Raw genomic sequence first — 20,861 nt, 5'->3', positions numbered from 1 at the left:
AAGGGAGTTCTGCCAGTTGAAAAACAAACAAACAAAAAAGACAGGAAAGGAAGGAATGGAAAAGGACACAGAATTGAAGAGTACCAGTAATTTAAAGGGTAAAAAGAGAAAGAAGGGAAAGAATATTTAGATCTGACAATAAAATCCAAAAGATAAGATGGTGGATTCAAGAAATGCATTTTCAGTAACAACTTTGAATGTTAGCAGACTAAATTTACCTATTAAAAGATACAGATTGGTAGAATGGATTAAGAAATATAATGCAACTATACCCTGCTTACAAAAGACTCACCTTAGATACAAGGATAGAAACAGACTGAAAGTGAAGGGAAGGAAAAAGATGTTTCACACAAGTTGTAACCACAAGAAAGCAGGAGAGGCTATACTAATATCAGACAAAACAGACTTTAAATGTAAAGATATCATAACAGACAAAGAAAGACACTACATGTTAATAAAAGGAACAATTCACCAAGAAAAATTAGCAATCATAAATGTTTATGCTCCCAATCAAGGTGCTTCAAAGTACATGAGACAAATGCTAGATGTTTCAACAATAAGAGTAGGAGACTTCAACACACCACTCTCTTCTATAGATAAAACAACCAGACAGAAGATCAACAAGGAAACAGATAAGTTAAACAACTTGATAAATGAATTAGACCTTAAGGTCATTACACCCCAAAACACCAGGATATGCATTCTTCTCTAATATTCATGGAATTTTCTCCAGGATAGATCATATGTTGGGGTTCAAAACAGGTTTTTTTAAATTTAAAAACATTGCAATTATTCAAAGCACTTTCTCTGATCACAATGGAATGAAGCTGGTTATCAATAACCACCCAAGTACGAGAACTTTCACAAATATATGGAGAGTAAATAACACACTCTTAAACAACCAGTGAGTCAAAGAAGAAATTGCTAGAGAAATCAGTAGCTATCTGGACACAAACGAAAATGAGAATACAACATATCAGAACTTATGGGATGCAACAAAGACTGTGCTAAGAGAGAAATTTATTGCCCTAAATGCCTGTATTAAAAAACAAGAAAAAGAAAAAATCAAGAACTTAACTGCTCACTTGGAGGAACTTGAGAAAGAACAGCAAACTAACACTAAAAGCAAACAGAAGAATAGAAATAATAAACATTAAAGCAGAGTTTAATGAATGGGAGAACAAAAGAAGAATACAAAGAATCAATAAAATAAAACCAAAGGTTGATTCTTTGAGAAAAATCGATAAAATTGATGGGACACTAGCAAGATTGAGGAAGAAAAAAGAGAGAGGATGTAAACAAAATCAGAAATGAGAAAGGGTGCATTACCACAGACCCTGAAGAAATAAAAGAAATCATAAGAGGATAGTATGAAAAACTATATGCTAACAAACTAGACAACTTAGAGAAAATGGACAAATTCCTAGAAACACACAAAAAAGCTTCACTGACTCAGGAAGAAATGGAAGACTCAACAAACCAATCACAAGTAAAGATATTCAATTAGTCATTAAAATTCTTAAAGAAAAAGAAAGAAAAGCCCAGGGCCAGATGGCTTCACAGGGGAATTTTATCAAACATTCCAAAAAGAACTAACATCAATCCTACTCAAACTTTTCCAAAAATTGTGGAAAAAGGAATACTACCTAATTCATTTTATGAAACCAATATCATCAAAAATTCGGTAAAGATGCCATAAGAAAGGAAAACTACAGGCCAATCTTTCTAATGAACATAGATGCAAAAATTCTTAACCAAATACTAGGAAATCGAATCAAACAACACATTAAAAGAATTACTGACCATGACCATGTGGGGTTTATACCAGGAATGCAAGGATGGGTCAACACAAGAAAATCAATTAACGTAAAAAAGCACAGTAACAAATCGAAAGGGAGAGATCACATGATCATCTCAGTTGATGCTGAAAAAGCATTTGACAAAATTCAACATCCTTTTCTGGTAAAAACATTTCACAAGATAGGAATCAAAGGTAATTTCCTCAATATGATAAAAAGCATATATGAAAAACTGATGGACAGCATCATAGTCAACAGAGAGACTGAAAGCTTCCTGCCTAAGATCAGGAATGAGACAAGGATGCACACTGTCACTACAATTATTCAATACTGCACTAGAAGTTCTAGCTAGAGCAAGAGGGCAGGACAAAGAAATAAAAGGCATCCAAATTGGAAAGGAAGAAGTAAAACTGCCATTTGACAGTTATTATAATATATACATGTATTATATCTTCATGTGCTTTTGAGACATCTGTATTTGCTCTTCAGAAAAAAGCCTATTCATATCTTTAGCCCATTTTATAATTGGGTTGTTTGTTCTTTTGTTGTTGAGTTGTATGATTTCTTTATGTACACAGGATATCAAACCTTTCTCCGATGTTTGATTTCCAAATATAATTCATGATACTATACTTGGAAAATCCTCAGACATCTACCACAAAGTTACTTGAGCTAATAAATAAATTCAGCAAGGTGACAGAAAATAAAATTAATGTGCAAAAATCATTAACCTTTTTATACACAAGCAATGACCTAACTGAGGAGTCAGTTAAGGAAAAAATTCCATTCAACTAAAAAAATCCAAGTACTTGGGAATGAAATTCATGAGGGCTGTAAAGGACTGGTACACAGAAAACCATATAACATTGCTAAAAGATTCCAAAGAAGATCTAAATAGGTGGAAAGGCATTTCCTGCTCATGGATAGGAAGGTTAAATATAGTTAAGATGTCAACTCTCCCCAAATTGATCTACAGTTTCAATGTAGTACCAATCAAAATTCCAACAACCTACTCTGAAGACCTGGAAAAGCTAGCTACCAAATTCATCTGGAAGGAAAAGAGACCCCGAATAGCTAAAAGCATCCTAAAAAAGGAAAACTAAACGGGAGGACTAACACTTTCTTACTTTAAACTTATTATAAAGCCACAATGGTCAAAACAGCATGGTACTGGCACAAAGATAGAAACACTGACCAAAGGAGTCAAATCAAGAGTTCAGAAATAGATCATCAAATCTATGGTCAACTGATTTTTGACAAAGCCCCCAAATCCAGTGAACTGGAACAAAACAATCTTTTCAATAAATGGACATGGGAGAACTGGATATAAATAGCCAAAAGAATGAAAGAGGACCCTTATCTTACACCCTATACAAAAACTAACTCAAAGTGGATCAAATACTTGAATGTAAGAACTAGCACCATAAAGCTTGTAGAAGGAAATATAGAGAAACATCTTCAAGACCTACTAATAGGAGGCTGCTTCCTAAACTTTACACCTAAAGCACAAGCAACAAAAGAAAAAATAGATAACTGGGAACTCCTCAAAAGCAAATGTTTCTATACCTCAAAAGACTGTGTCAAAAAGGTGAAGAGAGTCTCTTAACTTAATGGGAGAAAATATTTGGAAATCAAACATCGGAGAAAGGTTTGATATCCTGTGTACATAAAGAAATCATACAACTCAACAACAAAAGAACAAACAATTATAAAATGGGCTAAAGACATGCATAGGCATTTTTCTGAAAAGCAAACACAGATGACTCAAAAGCATATGAAGAGACGCTCATTTTCACTGGCTATAAGGGAAATGCAGATCAAGACAACATTGAGATACCACCTCACATCTATAAGAAAGGCTGCTATTAAACAATTAGGAAACTATAAATGTTGGAGAGGATGTGGAGAAATCAGGACATTTATGCACTGCTGGTGGGAATGTATAATAGTACAGCCACTATGGAACACTGTATGCAGTTCCTTAGGAAACTAAATATCAAGTTGCCCTATGACTCAGCAATAGCACTACTTCGTATATACCCAGAAGAGCTAAAAGTAGTGACACAAGCAGACATTTGTACACTGATGTTCATAGCAGCATTAGTCACAATCACCAAAAGATGGAAACAACCCAAATGCCCATCAAAAAACAAGTAGATCAACAAAATGTGGTATATACATATGAAGGAATATTATGCAGCAGTAAGATGAAATGACATCCTGAATGAAGCACATGACAAGATAGATGAACCTTGGGGACATAATGCTGAGTGAAATAAGCCAGACACAAAAAAAGTAGATACTGTATGACTCCACTTTTATGACCATGGCAAAGGTAAAATCAGAGCTTATAATATAGAATATAGAGGACTTAGAGATACATAAAAACTAGAGATCGGTGAACGGTTAGCTAATGAGGTTGAACTCAAATGTAAGGGAATAGGTAGAAGTGACGGCAGTTCTCTAGTGGGTTTATATGTAAACATATTGAAGGTGAGCATGATTGAAATATAAACAAGTTCTTGCACGAACTACTTCAAAGGTATGATTCATGTACAAAGAGTGTTTAAGTCCAGGTACAGGGAGAAAACTGCTATTGCATGCTATGGGCTATGTTTAACAGAAAACATCAGCAGTACCACAGCAACAGCATGGATAAATAGTGGGGGGTGGGACAAGAGTTAAGGGGAGGTTTATATTTCCTTTTTGGTGAGGGTGTGTTTATTATCTTTCTCTTGGGAACAATGAAATTATCTAAAATTGAGAGTGTTGACTGGGGACTTTGATCACTATACATGATGCCTAAGGAATGCAGGTGGCTGAAGGATACACCAACTGAGAAGTAGGTTGGTAAAAGATGGAGGATACATATGATCAAATAGTGTACTGCTACAAAAGGAACAAAGGAGTAAGGCATGTAACTATTTGAATGAACCTGTGGGACATATGGTAAGACAAAATGAGCCAGAAACAAAAAAACAACTATTGTATGGTCTCCTTTAGAAAATGCTTATAAGAAAACAGGGGCCTAGACTATAAACTCTTATAGCAGATACATTTAGTCCAGACCAGTAATTATCATTTCTGGGTTTTTTGTTTGTTTGTTTTTTCTTGGCATGGGTTTGCTTGAATCGAACATAGTCTCCAGCATGGCAGGCAAGAATTCTGCCACTGAAGCACCGTTGCAATGCCCTATTTGTGGGTTTTGAGAAGATGTTTTATGTATTTATAATCTGGTATTTAGAGGTAAGAATGAAGCCAGTCAGGCCAGGATTAAGGTAATTCAGAACACAGCAGTAAGGAAGACTGTCTATATTTTAGAACTGTGTCTATTCTTTGAAATCAAAGGGAGAAAGGATTATTTTGTCTGGAACCTAAATTTTCTGTAGCACATAATCTAACTCAACCTGTCTGGATAGCTCTTTTGAACAACTGAAATACAGGGAGCTCAGAATAATAATGAGGGCCTTTAATCTAGTCTCCAGTGTCTTAGAGCAGCTAGAAGTAAAATCTTAAAATTGTGGAATTGTAACCCATACTAAACTTTGAAATCTGTTCTACAACTAATCGTTGTGCTGTGCTTTGAAATTTATTGCTTTTTTGTATATATGTTATTTTTCACCAAAAAAAAAGTCGGTTGTGGTGATAAAAAAAAAATATTTATTCCTTCTGGCCTCCTATATTTTGCAGTACCTAAAAGGAAAAATTTGAGTTGATGGTATGGTAGCCCAGGACAAACTCTGGGATCTGTCTTGTAACTAGTTGTTGAAGAGTGCTTTGAAGAGTATTGCTTTTTTCTTTCTTTCTTTGTACACATGTTATGTTATACAACAAAAAAGTTTAAAAAAAAATAAAGTCTGGAAGATTTCATGCTAAATAAACTACTGCTATTTTACTTTTTAAATGTGCTTATCTTCTTTAAAAATAAAAGCCCTAAGTACAAATGGTAGGATTTCTTTAATAGTATGCCAACAAGATGTCACAGGAAACAATGACCCTCTTTACACACTATCACCTCTAAGGAACTCATAAAATGGAAGACCCTATGTTCTCACATTAAACTGTAGTTTCCATTGGCCTTTTTCCTATGCCAAACAAATTTCTTCCTTGTACAAGTCTAGTGAGTGTGTGTGTGTTTGGGGGCGTGAATGGGGACACAAGGGAGTGAAAGAAGAAATAAAGATCCATTTACAGTGAATGTTGGGTTTTCCAGGAGAGCCCCAATTTCAATATCTGTGCCATTGCCAGTCTCAACATTACAATGTCCTAAAATCTGGTTTGATGAACATGAACTCCCAATGTCTATACGATATCCACAGACAGAGATAGGAGCTGAGTACAATTTTAGTTCTCCCCTTATAAAGCAAGAATTGTGAAATCCAAATCCTGTTAGCTGTGGTAAGTGTACAGGAATTCCTGAGACTGGTTTGAGCTTTGGCTAATATCATCACTCATTAGAGAAGAAAGCATGGAGGAAAAAAAAGACCAGGGACTTAAGAATTAAATAGACATGTATTCAACTTCAGAACCAGCCATTTATTTGTTCTGTGACCTTGAGCTACTTAATGTCTGGCCCCAGTCTCCCTAACTGTACAAAGTGGGTACAAATGGCTAGCTCATAAAACTGTAGTAGGAATTAAATGAGATAATAAATACAAATCGCCTTGAAAACAGGTTAGTACTTAGTGCATGTCCAAAGCTATGTTCTTTCATTCATTTATTTGAGTATGGACAATGTGCTTTAAACTTCTCAACTACATCAAAAAGCAGACAGCTGGATTATGCCCAGTCAAGCTTTTACCAATTGGAGTTTATATGGACTATAGTATACCACATTCAAGAAAAAAGCAACAACAGAAGATAATATTTACTTACCCCCTCACCCAAGAAAATGAATAATTAATAAACCAAAGAAACATGAAATGCACCCCCAACTACCTTGGCTGGTTCTCTGCAGCGAGGTTCTCTCCCCTCTGATAGCCATTGTCTGCCACCTGAGTTGTAGACCTCTTCACAATTTGCTTTAGCTCCTGCTCCAAGCGTTCTTTGATCGCCTTAACTGTCTCTGGGATTTTCTTCAGTTTGGCCAATCCCTTAATAAGAACACCCATAAAAAGGGTACTGTTTTCCTCTGGATCCAATTCCAAATCCTCTTTGATCTCCTGCACGTTTATCTCCCTCACTGAAAAGTAAACAAAAAAATATACACACAATCTATTTAAAAATTCAAAAACAGAGAGGACACTGCCCTCCTCCCTACGAAGGACATGACTCCCAGGAGTATAAATCTCCCTGGCAACATAGGATAGAAATCCCGGGAGGATCCAGGACCTGGCATCATGGGATTAAAAAAAGCCTTCTTGACCAAAAGGGGGGAAGAGAGAAATGAGACAAAAAAAGTTTCAGTGGCTGAGAGATTTCAAACAAAGTCGAGAGGTTATCCTGGAGGTTATTCTTATGCATTATATAGATATTCCTTTTTAGTTTATGGTGTACTGGAGTGGCTGGAGGGAAGCTCTAACTGAAATTGTACAGCTGTGTTCCAATAGCCCTGACTCTTGAAAACAAAACTGCATAACCATATAGCTTTTACAATGCGACTGTGTGATCCAGAAAACCTTGTGTTTGATGCTCTTTTTATCCAGGCTATGGACAGAGAAGTAAAAAAAATATGGATAATACAAAAATAAAAGGAAGGAAAAGGGATAAAAAAATGGGATAGGTTAAAATACTAGTGGTCAATGGGGGGGGGTTAAGGGTATGGTATGTGTAAGTTTTTTCTTTTTTCTTTTTATTTCTATTTCTATTTCTGGAGTGATGCAAATGTTCTAAGAATGATCACGGTGATGAATACACAACTATGTGATGATACTGTGAGACACTGATTGTACACCATGTGTGGAATGTATGTCTGTGAAGATTTGTCAATAAAAATACATATTAAGAAAAAAAGAGTATCTTATGAATGGGTTCTCTGCTTTCCATAACTCCCTTAAAGGAATCAGAGAAGAATTTTTATTAAATCTTAACTAAATTATATTTACATAGAAACTATGTAAGAATCACAAGATAACAGCTATATGCCTCAAATCATTCCCATCAATAATAAGAAGCAGGCTAAGTGCCTGGCGAGCCGCCGAGTCAATCTTCCTGAGTCTTGGTGGTCCCTGAGCATGGTTTGGACTGGGTCCTGTACACTGCCGCAGGCCTTAGTGTGAACACGTGAATAGAAGAAGAAAGTTTCTTCTTGCCTCTGTACTTGCTCTCCAGAATTCAAGTTTTATATACCCATCATGTCAAAAGTGCTTCTCTCGGATAATCATAGTTTCCAAAAGGTAAAAGTATAAAGCTTGTAAGCATGGGAGAGGAAATATAAGTGTACACTATAAAAGTTCCTATGGCTCAAAAGCAAGTAAGGGTTTTCTTCACTATACCAAGGCATAAGTTATCTATGAGTAAGTCCCAGTTCTGAGTCAAAAATTTGAAACAGAGGGGGGGTCAAGATGGCGGCTTAGTAAGGTACGTGCGTCTTAGTTCCTCCTCCTCCAAAGCAACTACTAGGTGAACTGAAACAGTGCAGAACAGCTCTCAGGGCTACAGCAGGGAATGGACACACAGCATACCCCAGTCTGGACTAGCTAGTCTGACTGCGAGATTCGGCTGCGGTGAGATCCCCGAGCGGCGCGCGATTTCCCGAGCAGTGGCACTGCGGCAGCCGGAGCTACTCCCTCCCTCCTTCCCGGGCCGGCTGAAAGTCTCGGAGAGGCAAGTTTCCCAAGCCAAGGCGGCCGGCGCCCCTCTTTTGCGGGAGGCTTCAAGTCTCGGCTTCGAGTCTGCGGCTACGAGTCTCGGAGCAGAGGGCTATCCAAGCCGCGGTGGCCTTCCCCTGCGGGCGGCTTCCTGGTGCGGTAGGGAATTCCCCGGGCCCGCTGCGACTGGCGACCAGCCACAGGGTCTCTTCAAGCCGTGGCGGCTGACGCCCACACCACGCGCTGTCCCTGAACCAACGGAGAGAATTGGATCGGAAATCTCCAGTCCGCGGAGATCAGTGACCGGGAGGGGATCCATTCGAAACACGTAAGACAAATGTGTGCCACGAGCGCCACCTACTGGGTAGGATAAGAAAAACAGAACCCAGAGATTTCACAGAAAAATCTTACAACCTTGTTGGGTCCGACACCCAGGGAAATCTGACTAAATGCCCAGAAGCCAGCAGCAGAAGATAACGGTCCACGCTCAGAAGATTGAGAATATGGTCCAATCAAAGGAACAAACCAATAGTTCAAATGAGATACAAGAGCTGAGACAACTAATGCTGAATATACGAACAGAAATGGAAAACCTCTTCAAAAATGAAATCGATAAATTGAGGGAGGACATGAAGAGGACATGGGCTGAACATAAAGAAGAAATAGAAAAACTGAAAAAACAAATCACAGAACTCATGGAAGTTAAGGATACAGTAGAAAAGATGGAAAAAACAATGGATACCTGCAATGATAGATTTAAAGAGACAGAAGATAGAATTAGTGATTTGGAGGATGGAACATCTGAATTCCAAAAACAAACAGAAACTATCGGGAAAAGAATGGAAAAATTTGAACAGGGTATCAGGGAACTCAAGGACAATATGAACCGCACAAATATACGTGTCGTAGGTGTCCCAGAAGAAGAAGAGAAGGGAAAAGGAGGAGAAAAACTAATGGAAGAAATTATCACTGAAAATTTCCCAACTCTTATGAAAGACCTAAAATTACAGATCCAAGAAGTGCAGCGAACTCCAAAGAGATTAGACCCAAATAGGCGTTCTCCAAGATACTTACTAGTTAGAATGTCAGAGGTCAAGGAGAAAGAGAGGATCTTGAAAGCAGCAAGAGAAAAACAATCCATAACATACAAGGGAAACCCAATAAGACTATGTGTAGATTTCTCAAGAGAAACCATGGAAGCTAGAAGACAGTGGGATGATATATTTAAATTACTAAAAGAGAAAAACTGCCAATCAAGACTCTTATATCCATAAAAATTGTCCTTCAAAAATGATGGAGAAATTAAAACATTCTAAGACATAAAGTCACTGAGAGAATTTGTGACCAAGAGACCAGCTCTGCAAGAAATACTAAAGGGAGCACTGGAGTCAGATACGAAAAGACAGAAGAGAGAGGTATGGAGAAGAGTGTAGAAAGAAGGAAAAACAGATATGATATATATAATACAAAAGGCAAAATGTTAGAGGAAAATATTATCCAAACAGTAATAACACTAAATGTTAATGGACTGAACTCCCCAATTAAAAGACATAGACTGGCAGAATGGATTAAAAAACAGGATCCTTCTAAATGCTGTCTACAAGAAACACATCTTAGACCCAAAGATAAACATAGGTTGAAAGTGAAAGGTTGGGAAAAGATATTTCATGCAAATAACCAGAAAAGAGCAGGAGTGGCTATACTAATATCCAACAAATTAGACTTCAAATGTAAAACAGTTAAAAGAGACAAAGAAGGACACTATCTACTAATAAAAGGAACAATTAAACAAGAAGACATAACAATCATAAATATTTATGCACCAAACCAGAATGCCCCAAAATACGTGAGGAATATACTGCAAACACTGAAAAGGGAAACAGACACATCTACCATAATAGTTGGAGACTTCAATTCACCACTCTCATCAATGGACAGAACATCTAGACAGAGGATCAATAAAGAAATAGAGAATATGAATATTACTATAAAGGAGCTAGACTTAACATTTATAGGACATTACATCCCACAACAGCAGGATACACCTTTTTCTCAAGTTCTCATGGATCATTCTCAAAGATAGACCATATGCTGGGTCACAAAGCAAGTCTTAACAAATTTAAAAAGATTGAAATCAAACACAACACTTTCTCGGATCATAAAGGAATGAAGTTGCCAGAAAATTCACAAATACGTGGAGACTCAACAACACACTCTTAAACAACGAGTGGGTCAAAGAAGAAATTGCAAGAGAAATTAGTAAATACCTCGAGGCGAATAAAAATGAAAACACAACATATCAAAACTTATGGGACGCAGCAAAGGCAGTGCTAAGAGGGAAATTTATTGCCCTAAATGCCTATATCAGAAAAGAAGAAAAGGCAAAAATGTAGGAATTAACTGTCCACTTGGAAGAACGGGAGAAAGAACAGCAAACTAACCCCAAAGCAAGCAAAAGGAAAGAAATAACAAAGATCAGAGCAGAAATAAATGAAATTGAAAACATGAAAACAATAGAGAAAATCAATAAGACCAGAAGTTGGTTCTATCAGAAAATCAATAAGATTGATGGGCCCTTAGCAAGACTGACAAAAACAAGAGAGAGGATGCAAATAAATAGGATCAGAAATGGAAGAGGAGACATAACTACTGACCTCACAGAAATAAAGGAGGTAATAACAGAATACTATGAACAACTTTACGCTAATAAATACAACAATTTAGAAGGAATGGACGGGTTCCTGGAAAGACATGAACAACCAACTTTGACTCAAGAAGAAATAGATGACCTCAACAAACCAATCACAAGTAAAGAAATTGAATCAGTCATTCAAACGCTTCCTAAAAAGAAAAGTCCAGGACCAGACGGCTTCACATGTGAATTCTATCAAACATTCCAGAAAGAATTAGTACCAACTCTCCTCAAACTCTTCAAAAAAATCGAAGTGGAGGGAAAACTACCTAATTCATTCTATGAGGCCAACATCACCCTCATACCAAAACCAGGCAAAGATATTACAAAAAAAGAAAACTACAGACCAATCTCTCTAATGAATATAGATGCAAAAATCCTCAATGAAATTCTAGCAAATCGTATCCAACAACACATTAAAAGAATTATACATCATGACCAAGTAGGATTCATCCCAGGTATGCAAGGATGGTTCAACATAAGAAAATCAATTAATGTAATATACCATATCAACAAATCAAAGCAGAAAAATCACATGATCATCTCAATTAATGCAGAGAAGGCATTTGACAAGATTCAACATCCTTTCCTGTTGAAAACACTTCAAAAGATAGGAATACAAGGGAACTTCCTTAAAATGATAGAGGGAATATATGAAAAACCCATAGCTAATATCATCCTCAATGGGGAAAAATTGAAAACTTTCCCCCTAAGATCAGGAACAAGACAAGGATGTCCATTATCACCACTATTATTCAACATTGTGTTGGAGGTTCTAGCCAGAGCAATTAGACAAGAAAAAGAAATACAAGGCATCAAAATTGGAAAGGAAGAAGTAAAACTATCACTGTTTGCAGACGATATGATACTATACGTCGAAAACCCGGAAAAATCCACAACAAAACTACTAGAGCTAATAAATGAGTACAGCAATGTAGCAGGTTACAAGATCAACATTCAAAAATCTGTAGCATTTCTATACACTAGCAATGAACAAGCTGAGGGGGAAATCAAGAAACAAATCCCATTTACAATTGCAACTAAAAGAATAAAATACCTAGGAATAAATTTAACTAAAGAGACAAAAAACCTATATAAAGAAAACTACAAAAAACTGCTAAAAGAAATCACAGAAGACCTAAATAGATGGAAGGGCATACCGTGTTCATGGATTGGAAGACTAAACATAGCTAAGATGTCAATCCTACCTAAATTGATCTACAGATTCAATGCAATACCAATCAAAATCCCAACAACTTATTTTTCAGAAATAGAAAAACCAATAAGCAAATTTATCTGGAAGGGCAGGGTGCCCCGAATTGCTAAAAACATCTTGAGGAAAAAAAACGAAGCTGGAGGTCTCGCGCTGCCTGACTTTAAGGCATATTATGAAGCCACAGTGGTCAAAACAGCATGGTATTGGCATAAAGATAGATATATCGACCAATGGAATCGAATAGAGTGCTCAGATATAGACGCTCTCATCTATGGACATTCGATCTTTGATAAGGCAGTCAAGCCAACTCACCTGGGACAGAACAGTCTCTTCAATAAATGGTGCCTAGAGAACTGGATATCCATATGCAAAAGAATGAAAGAAGACCCGTATCTCACACCCTATACAAAAGTTAACTCAAAATGGATCAAAGATCTAAACATTAGGTCTAAGACCATAAAACAGTTAGAGGAAAATGTAGGGAGATATCTTATGAAACTTACAATTGGAGGCGGTTTTATGGACCTTAAACCTAAAGCAAGAGCACTGAAGAAGGAAATAAATAAATGGGAGCTCCTCAAAATGAAACACTTTTGTGCATCAAAGAACTTCATCAATAAAGTAGAAAGACAGCCTACACAATGGGAGACAATATTTGGAAACGACATATCAGATAAAGGTCTAGTATCCAGAATTTATAAAGAGATTGTTCAACTCAACAACAAAAAGACAGCCAACCCAATTACAAAATGGGAAAAAGACTTGAACAGACACCTCTCAGAAGAGGAAATACAAATGGCCAAAAGGTACATGAAGAGATGCTCAATGTCCCTGGCCATTAGAGAAATGCAAATCAAAACCACAATGAGATACCATCTCACACCCACCAGAATAGCCATTATCAACAAAACAGAAAATGACAAGTGCTGGAGAGGATGCGGAGAAAGAGGCACACTTATCCACTGTTGGTGGGAATGTCAAATGGTGCAACCACTGTGGAAGGCAGCTCGGCGGTTCCTTAAAAAGCTGAATATAGAATTGCCATATGACCCAGCAATACCATTGCTGGGAATCTACTCAAAGGAATTAAGGGCAAAAACTCAAATGGACATTTGCACACCAATGTTTATAGCAGCGTTATTTACAATTGCAAAGAGATGGAAACAGCCAAAATGTCCATCAACAGACGAGTGGCTAAACAAACTGTGGTATATACATACGATGGAATATTATGCAGCTTTAAGACAGACTAAACTTATGAAGCATGTAATAACATGGATGGACCTAGAGAACATTATGCTGAGTGAGTCTAGCCAAAAACTAAAGGACAAATACTGTATGGTCCCACTGATGTGAACCGACATTTGAGAATAAACTTGGAATATGTCATTGGTAACAGAGTCCAGCAGGAGTTAGAAACAGGGTAAGATAATGGGTGATTGGAGCTGAAGGGATACAGACTGTGCAACAGGACTAGATACAAAAACTCAAAAATGGACAGCACAATAATACCTAATTGTAAAGTAATCATGTTAAAACACTGAATGAAGCTGCATCTGAGCTATAGGTTTTTTTTTTGTCTGTCTGTTTGTTTGTTTGTCTTTTTTTTTGTACTAGTATTATTATTTTATTTTTTTCTCTATATTAACATTCTATATCTTTTTCTGTTGTTTTGCTAGTTCTTCTAAATCGATGCAAATGTACTAAGAAATGATGATCATGCATCTATGTGATGATATTAAGAATTACTGATTGCATATGTAGAATGGAATGATTTCTAAATGTTGGGTTAATTTCTTTTTTTTTTCTTTAATTAATAAAAAATAAATAAATAAACTATAGAAGACTCCTGGGAAGGTGGCTGAATAGAGTTGCAGGGCTACTCCTTTCACAAAAACACCTCCTAGACAGGCAGACACTGTCTAAAACAACTTCAAAGAGCAGGGGAATACTGCATAGCATCCAGAGAAGAGGAGGACAAAAAACCTGAGAAACTGCACTGGAAAACTGTGAATAACTCACCTGGCTAAGTTACCTGGCACCCATCCCCAACAAGAGTCAAACAGTTTTTCCAACCTGCCTGGTCCCTCCCTAGCAGGCTGCTGTGGAATGGGAGGACAACGAAAGCCCTCTTCCCAAAACAGAGGGAGACACAGCCCAGTAATGACCCAGTTATAAGCTGGTACACTTAGACCACTGGGTCTAGCTACTATGGTTCAGCCTGAACAGGGGCCAACCAGGCCATTGTTTTCAACAATTCAGAAATGGAATGGACAAAGAGCTCAAAGAAACCCTCCTTCTTAGGATTGTAGGAAATAGGTTGCCAAAGAACACAATCTGCTAGGCAAGCCAGGAAAGCACACCTTCATCAAAGAGCACTCAGTGAAGAACACGATCTGCTGAGCAAGCCAAAAGAGAGCACCCTTGGGGAACAGAAATAAAGGCTTATTGGCTTCTTTCCTGACCCTCTGAGGACCGACTGGAACTGGCCTGTACCACAGCATGAGTCCTTGGCCCTGTCCTAGCTGGGAATTAGCGTCAAAAAAGAGACTTAATACAAACCCAATCAACAACAAAACTCTAGAAAAGAGAAAATGACCTTAAGAACAACCTCATGAAGATAATCAGATGCCCAGACAGCAGCAAAACAAAATCACAGACCATACTAAGAAACAGGAAGATATGGCCCAGTCAAAGGAGCAATTTAAAAAAGACAGAGGATATAGAATTTAGTACTAATCAAGATGTTCAAACAAATCTCCTAAACCAATATAAGGACATGAAAGGAAATATGGTTAAAGAGATAAAGGATATTAAGAAGACACTGGACATTTTAGTTTGTTAATGCTGCAAGAATTACAATATACCAGAAATTGGTTGGCTTTTATAATTTATTAAGTCACAAGTTTACAGTTCTAAGGCCATAAAAACGTTCAAACTAAAGCATCCAGAAAAAGATACCTTGATTCAAGAAAGGGCCAATGACATTTGGGGTTTCACTGTCAGCTGAGAAGTTACATGGTAATGTCTGCTACCTTTCTCTCCAGGCTTCTCATTTCAAACAACTTCCCCAGAGGTCTTTTCTTTCTGCATTTCCAAAGGTCTGTGTATATGTCAGCTCTGAAGCTTTTTCTCAAAATGGTTCCCTCCTTAAGGATCCAGTAAGCAACTCTACCTTGAATGGGTGGCTCACACCTCCATGGAAACAACTTAAAAGATCCCACCCAACATCACTGAATCAGTATTAAAGAACCTGGCTTTTCTGGGGCATGAGAGATTCAAACCAGCACACTGGGTGAGTAAAAATAAGAATTTGAAAGCACGAAAGAAAAATAACATAACTAATGGGAATGAAAGATGAGTTTTTAAATATTCTAGAGGCACACAACACAGACTTGAAAACTCAGAAGAAAGGATCAGTGATCTAGAAGACAGGACATCTGAAATCAAATAGACAAAAGAACAGACATAGAAAAGACTAGGAAAAAATTTAGCAGTGTCTTGGAATTGAATGACAATGCAAAATGTACAAACACACATATAGTGGATGTCCTGGGAGGAGAAGAAAAGGGAAAAGCACAGAAAGAATATTTGAGTTAATAATAGCCAAAAACTTCCCAACTCTTATAAAAGACATAAATATGCATACCCAAAACTGCAACATACTCTGAACAGAATAAATCCAAATAGACGAACTCAGATACATATACTAATCAGACTGCCAACTGCCAAAGATACAGTGAGACTTCTAAAAGTACTGAGAAAAGTGATCTATCACATACAAGGGACTCTCAAAAGAATAAGTGCAGATTTCTCGTCAGAGTTTAAAAGGGAGTGATATATATTTAAGATCCTGAAAGAGAAAAATTTTCAGCCAAGTACTGTTGATTCAGCAAAACTGTTCTTCAAAAATAAGTAAAAATTTAAAATATTCACACATAAGAGCTAAGAGAGTTCGTTAACAAGAGACCTGATACAAGAAATATCAAAGGGAGTTCTGCAGCCTAAAAAGAAAATACAGGAGAGAGAGGCTTCAAGAAGAGTGCAGAAATGAAAATTATTACTATGAGTAACTAAAAGGGTAAAAAGAGAGGTAAAAACAACATATGACATACAAAAACCAAAGGATAAAATTGTTAAAGTAAGTACTGCTTTATAATAACACTGAAGGTTAATGGATTAAACTCCTCAATCAAAAGACAGCTTCGCAGAAGGGAAAAAAAATATATGATCCATCTATACGCTGTCTACAAGAGACTCACCTTAGATCAAAAGACACAAATAGGTTGAAACTCAAAAGCTAGAAAAAGACAGAAAAAGACATTCCATGCAAACAGTGACTGAAAAATAGCTGGAACAGCTATACTAATAAAGGACAAATTAGACTTTAAATGCAAAATTTTGATAAGAGAAAAAGGACACTATTTATTAATAAAAGGGACGATCCACCAAGAAGAAATAACACTATCTATGCACCTAATCAAGGTATCTAAAAATACATAAGGCAAACATCGGGACAACTGAAGGGAGAACCAGATGTGTCTAAAACAGTTGGAGACTTGAATACACCACTCTCACTAATAAACAGAATATCTAAACAAGGGATCAATAAGTAAACAGGAAACATGAATAATAAGATAGATGAGCTACACCTAAGACATATACAGAACACTGCACCCTAAAACAGCAGGATATAGACCCCATGTTGGGTCACAAAAGGCTTCCAAGAACTTTAAAAGCTGAAATTATATAAAGCACTTTCTCCAATCATAATGGAATGAAACTGAAAATCAGTAACAGTCAGAGAACTAGAAAAATCACAAACACATAGAGGTTAAACAACACACTCTTAATCAATCAGTAGGTCAAAGAAAAATTATAAGACAAATCAGTAAATATCTCAATGCAAATGAAAATGAGAACACAACATATCAAAACTCATGGAATCCAGCGAAGGCTGTGTTGAGAGGGAAATTTAATCCCTAAACAATTACGTTAAAAAAAGAGAGAGAGAACAAAAATCAAAGCCCTAACTACAAACCTGGAGGAACAAAAAAAGAAGAGCAATCTAATCCCAAAGCAAGCAGACAGGAAGAAATAAAGATTAGAGCAGCAATTAAGCAAACAAACAAAATGACAAACCCTTAGCTATAATGACAAAGAAGACGCAAATAAATAAAATCAGAAATAAAATGGGGGGCATTACTACCTATCCCACAGAAATAAGAAAAAAAAATCATAAGATGACACTATATACAACTGAATGCCAACAAATTACACAACTTAGATGAAATGGAGAATTTCTTAGAAACATGAACAAACTACCCTGACTCTAGGAGAAACAGAATATCTCAACAAACCAATCTCAATTAAAGAGACCAAAATGGTCATCAAAATCTCCCAACAAAGAAGACCAGGACCAGATGGCTTCACAGGTCAATTCTACTAATCATTCCAAGAAGAATTAAATACAATCCCACTCAAACTCTTCAAAAAAACTAAGAGGAGGAAACAGTACCTATTTCATTTTATAAAGGAAGATCACCCTAATACCAAAGCCAGATAAAGATGCTACTAGAAGGGAAAATTACAAACCAATTTGTCTAATGAATAACAAAGCCTCAACAATATACATGCAATTCAAATCTAACAGCACATTAAAAGAATTGCACACCATGTTGATCAAGGGGCTTTTATCCCAGTTATACAAGTGTGGTTCAACACAAAAAAATCAACTCATACAATACGCGACTTAACAAACCAAAGGGTAAAACCAACATGGTCATCTATATTCATGCAGAAAAGGCATCTGACAAAAATCCAACACCCTTTCTTGATAAAAACACTTTGAAAGATAGGAATAGAAGGAAAGTTCAACACAATAAAGAGTATATATGAAAAACCCACAGCTAACATAAACAGTCAGTGGTGAAAGACTGAAAACTTTCCCTCTAAGATGTGGAAGACAAGGATGCCCACTTTCATTGCTGCTAATCAACATTGTGCTAGAGGTTTCAGCTAAAGCAATTAGGCAAGGAAAAGAAATAAAAGGCATCCAAATTGGAAAGGAAGAAGTAAAACTCTCCGTAATTGCAGACGGCAGCATCCTATATATAGAAAGTCCTGAAAAATCTACAGCAAAGCTACCAGAGCTAATAAACAAGTTTAGCAAAGTGGGAGGATACAAGATCAACAAGCAAAAAGCAGTAGTGGTTCTATACACTAGTAACGAGCACTCTGAGGAGCACATTAAGAAAATAATTCCCTTTATAATAGCAACTAAAAGAATCAAATGTCTAGGAATAAATTTAATCAAGGATGTAAAGGACCTGTATTCAGAATACTATACTATATTGTTAAAAGAAATCAAAGATAACCTAAATAAAATGGAAGGTCATTCCATGTTCACGGATTAGAAAACTAAATATCATTAAGATGTCAATTCTACACAAACTGATTTAAAGAATCAACACAATCCCAATAAGAAATCCAATAAACTATTTTGAAGTTAATGGAGAAGCTAACTATCAAATTTATTTGGAAAGGTAAGGGGACCTGAACAGCCAAGGCAGCTTGGAATAGAAAAACGAAGTTGGAGGGCTCACACTCCTGACTTCAAAGCATAATACAAAGCTACACTGGTCAAAATGGCACGGAGAGTGGACCATGGTGGCTCAGTGGCAGAATTCTCGCCTGCCATGCTGAAGACCCAGGTTTGATTCCCAGTGCCTCCCCACATTAAAAAAAAAAAAAAAAAAAAAAGCATGGAACTGGCATAAAAATAGACATGTTGATCAACGGAACCAAACTGAGAGTTCAGAAACAGACCCGCACATTTATGGCCATTATTAAACAGTAAACTACAAGTGCTGGAGAAACGGAACACTTATTCACTGCTTGGGGGGAATGGAGAATGGTTCAACTGCTGTGAAAGATTGTGTAGCAGTTCCTCAGAAAGCAAAGTATAGTACTACCATATGATACAGCAATCCTGCCACAACCCAGAACTGGAAGCAGGGATGCAAACAGACATTTGCACACTGATGTTCACAGCAGCATTTTCTCAACTGCCAAAAGAAGGAAATAACCCATGTGTCTATCACCTAATGAATGAATAAACAAAATGCGGTATATACTTATGATGTAACATTATTCAGCTATAAGGGAAAATGAAGTCCTGATGCATGTGGCACCACTGATGAACACTGAGGATATTAGGTTGAATGAAATCAGCCAGGCACAAAAGGACAAATATTCTATGAGCTCACTAATTAGGAACTAAATAAGATATGCAAAGTTAATATTTAGAAAAATGGTTACCAGAAGATAGAATGAGGGTAAAGAATAGGGAGCTAAACATTTAACTTGTGTAGAATTTTTAATGAGGTTAACTGTAAATGTTTGGAAATGGATAGAGGTGAGGGCAGCACATTATTACCAATGTAATTAACAACACTGAAAGATGTGTGTGACTGTGGTTGAAAGAGGAAGTTTAGGGTCATTGTGACTAGAAGGAAAGTGTTCGAGTTTTCTAGCTAATGGAATGCAGTATAACAGAAACGGAATGGTTTTTAAAAATGGGAATTTAATAAGTTGCTAGTTTACAGTCCTAAGGCCAAGAAAATGTCCCAATTAAAGCAAGTCTATAGAAATGTCCAATCAAAGGCATCTAGGGAAAGATACCTTGGTTCAAGAAGGCCGATGAAGTTCAGGGTTTCTCTCTCATCCGAGAAGGCACATGGTGAACACGGCATCCTCTGCTAGCTTCTTCTCCTGGTTTCCTGTTTCATGAAGCTCCCCAGGAGGCATTTTCCTTCTTCATCTCCAAAGTGCTAGCTGATGGACTCTCTGCTTTGTGGTGCTGCAGCATTCTCTGCTCTCTCCGAATCTCCATCATTCTCCAAAATGTTTCCTCTTTTATAGGAAACTTATCAAGACCCACCCAAATAAGTGGAGACATGTTGTCACCTAACCCAGTTTAACCACTCTTGATTGGGTTACAACTTCAGGGAGATGATCTAATTACAGATTCAAACATGCCGTATTGAACAGGGATTATCCTGCCCTTACAAAATGGGATTTTGATTAAAACATGGCTTTTCTAGGGTCCATCCATCATTTCAAACCAGCACAGAAAGTTATGGGATAAAACACAGGATTAAATAACTTAGAGAGTAATAATACAAATAAAATGTTCTTCCATGGACTAGAATAACTGTATGTCCCTATTACAAGGTGTTAATAATAAGGTGGTATATGGGAAAAAATACACCAAATGCAAACTATGACTACCATTCAAAGTAATATAATATTGTTCCATCAATAGTAAAAAAGGTATAAGACTTATGCTAAGGGTCAATAATAGGGGATATAAAGATCATGGGATTTTTCTTTTTGAAGCAATG

General features: G+C 36.9%; 1 protein-coding gene across 7 annotated transcripts in view; it reads right to left on the bottom strand.

Moving 5' to 3' along the window:
- The window catches only part of EXOC4 (exocyst complex component 4), a 970,332-nt gene that overhangs the window by 837,482 nt on the left and 111,989 nt on the right, over positions 1-20,861 (bottom strand). For all 7 annotated transcript variants that reach the window (XM_077136146.1, XM_077136164.1, XM_077136156.1 and 4 more), the window contains exon 6: positions 6,738-6,981. In XM_077136146.1, coding sequence (XP_076992261.1) covers positions 6,738-6,981 — 244 coding nt within the window. The remainder of the gene's footprint in view (positions 1-6,737; positions 6,982-20,861) is intronic.

Source organism: Tamandua tetradactyla, chromosome 1 (genome assembly GCF_023851605.1).
Source record: "Tamandua tetradactyla isolate mTamTet1 chromosome 1, mTamTet1.pri, whole genome shotgun sequence".
Taxonomy (NCBI): domain Eukaryota; kingdom Metazoa; phylum Chordata; class Mammalia; order Pilosa; family Myrmecophagidae; genus Tamandua; species Tamandua tetradactyla.
The sequence above is the reverse complement of the archived record's forward strand: the minus strand, read 5'-3'. Positions and strand labels throughout refer to the sequence as shown.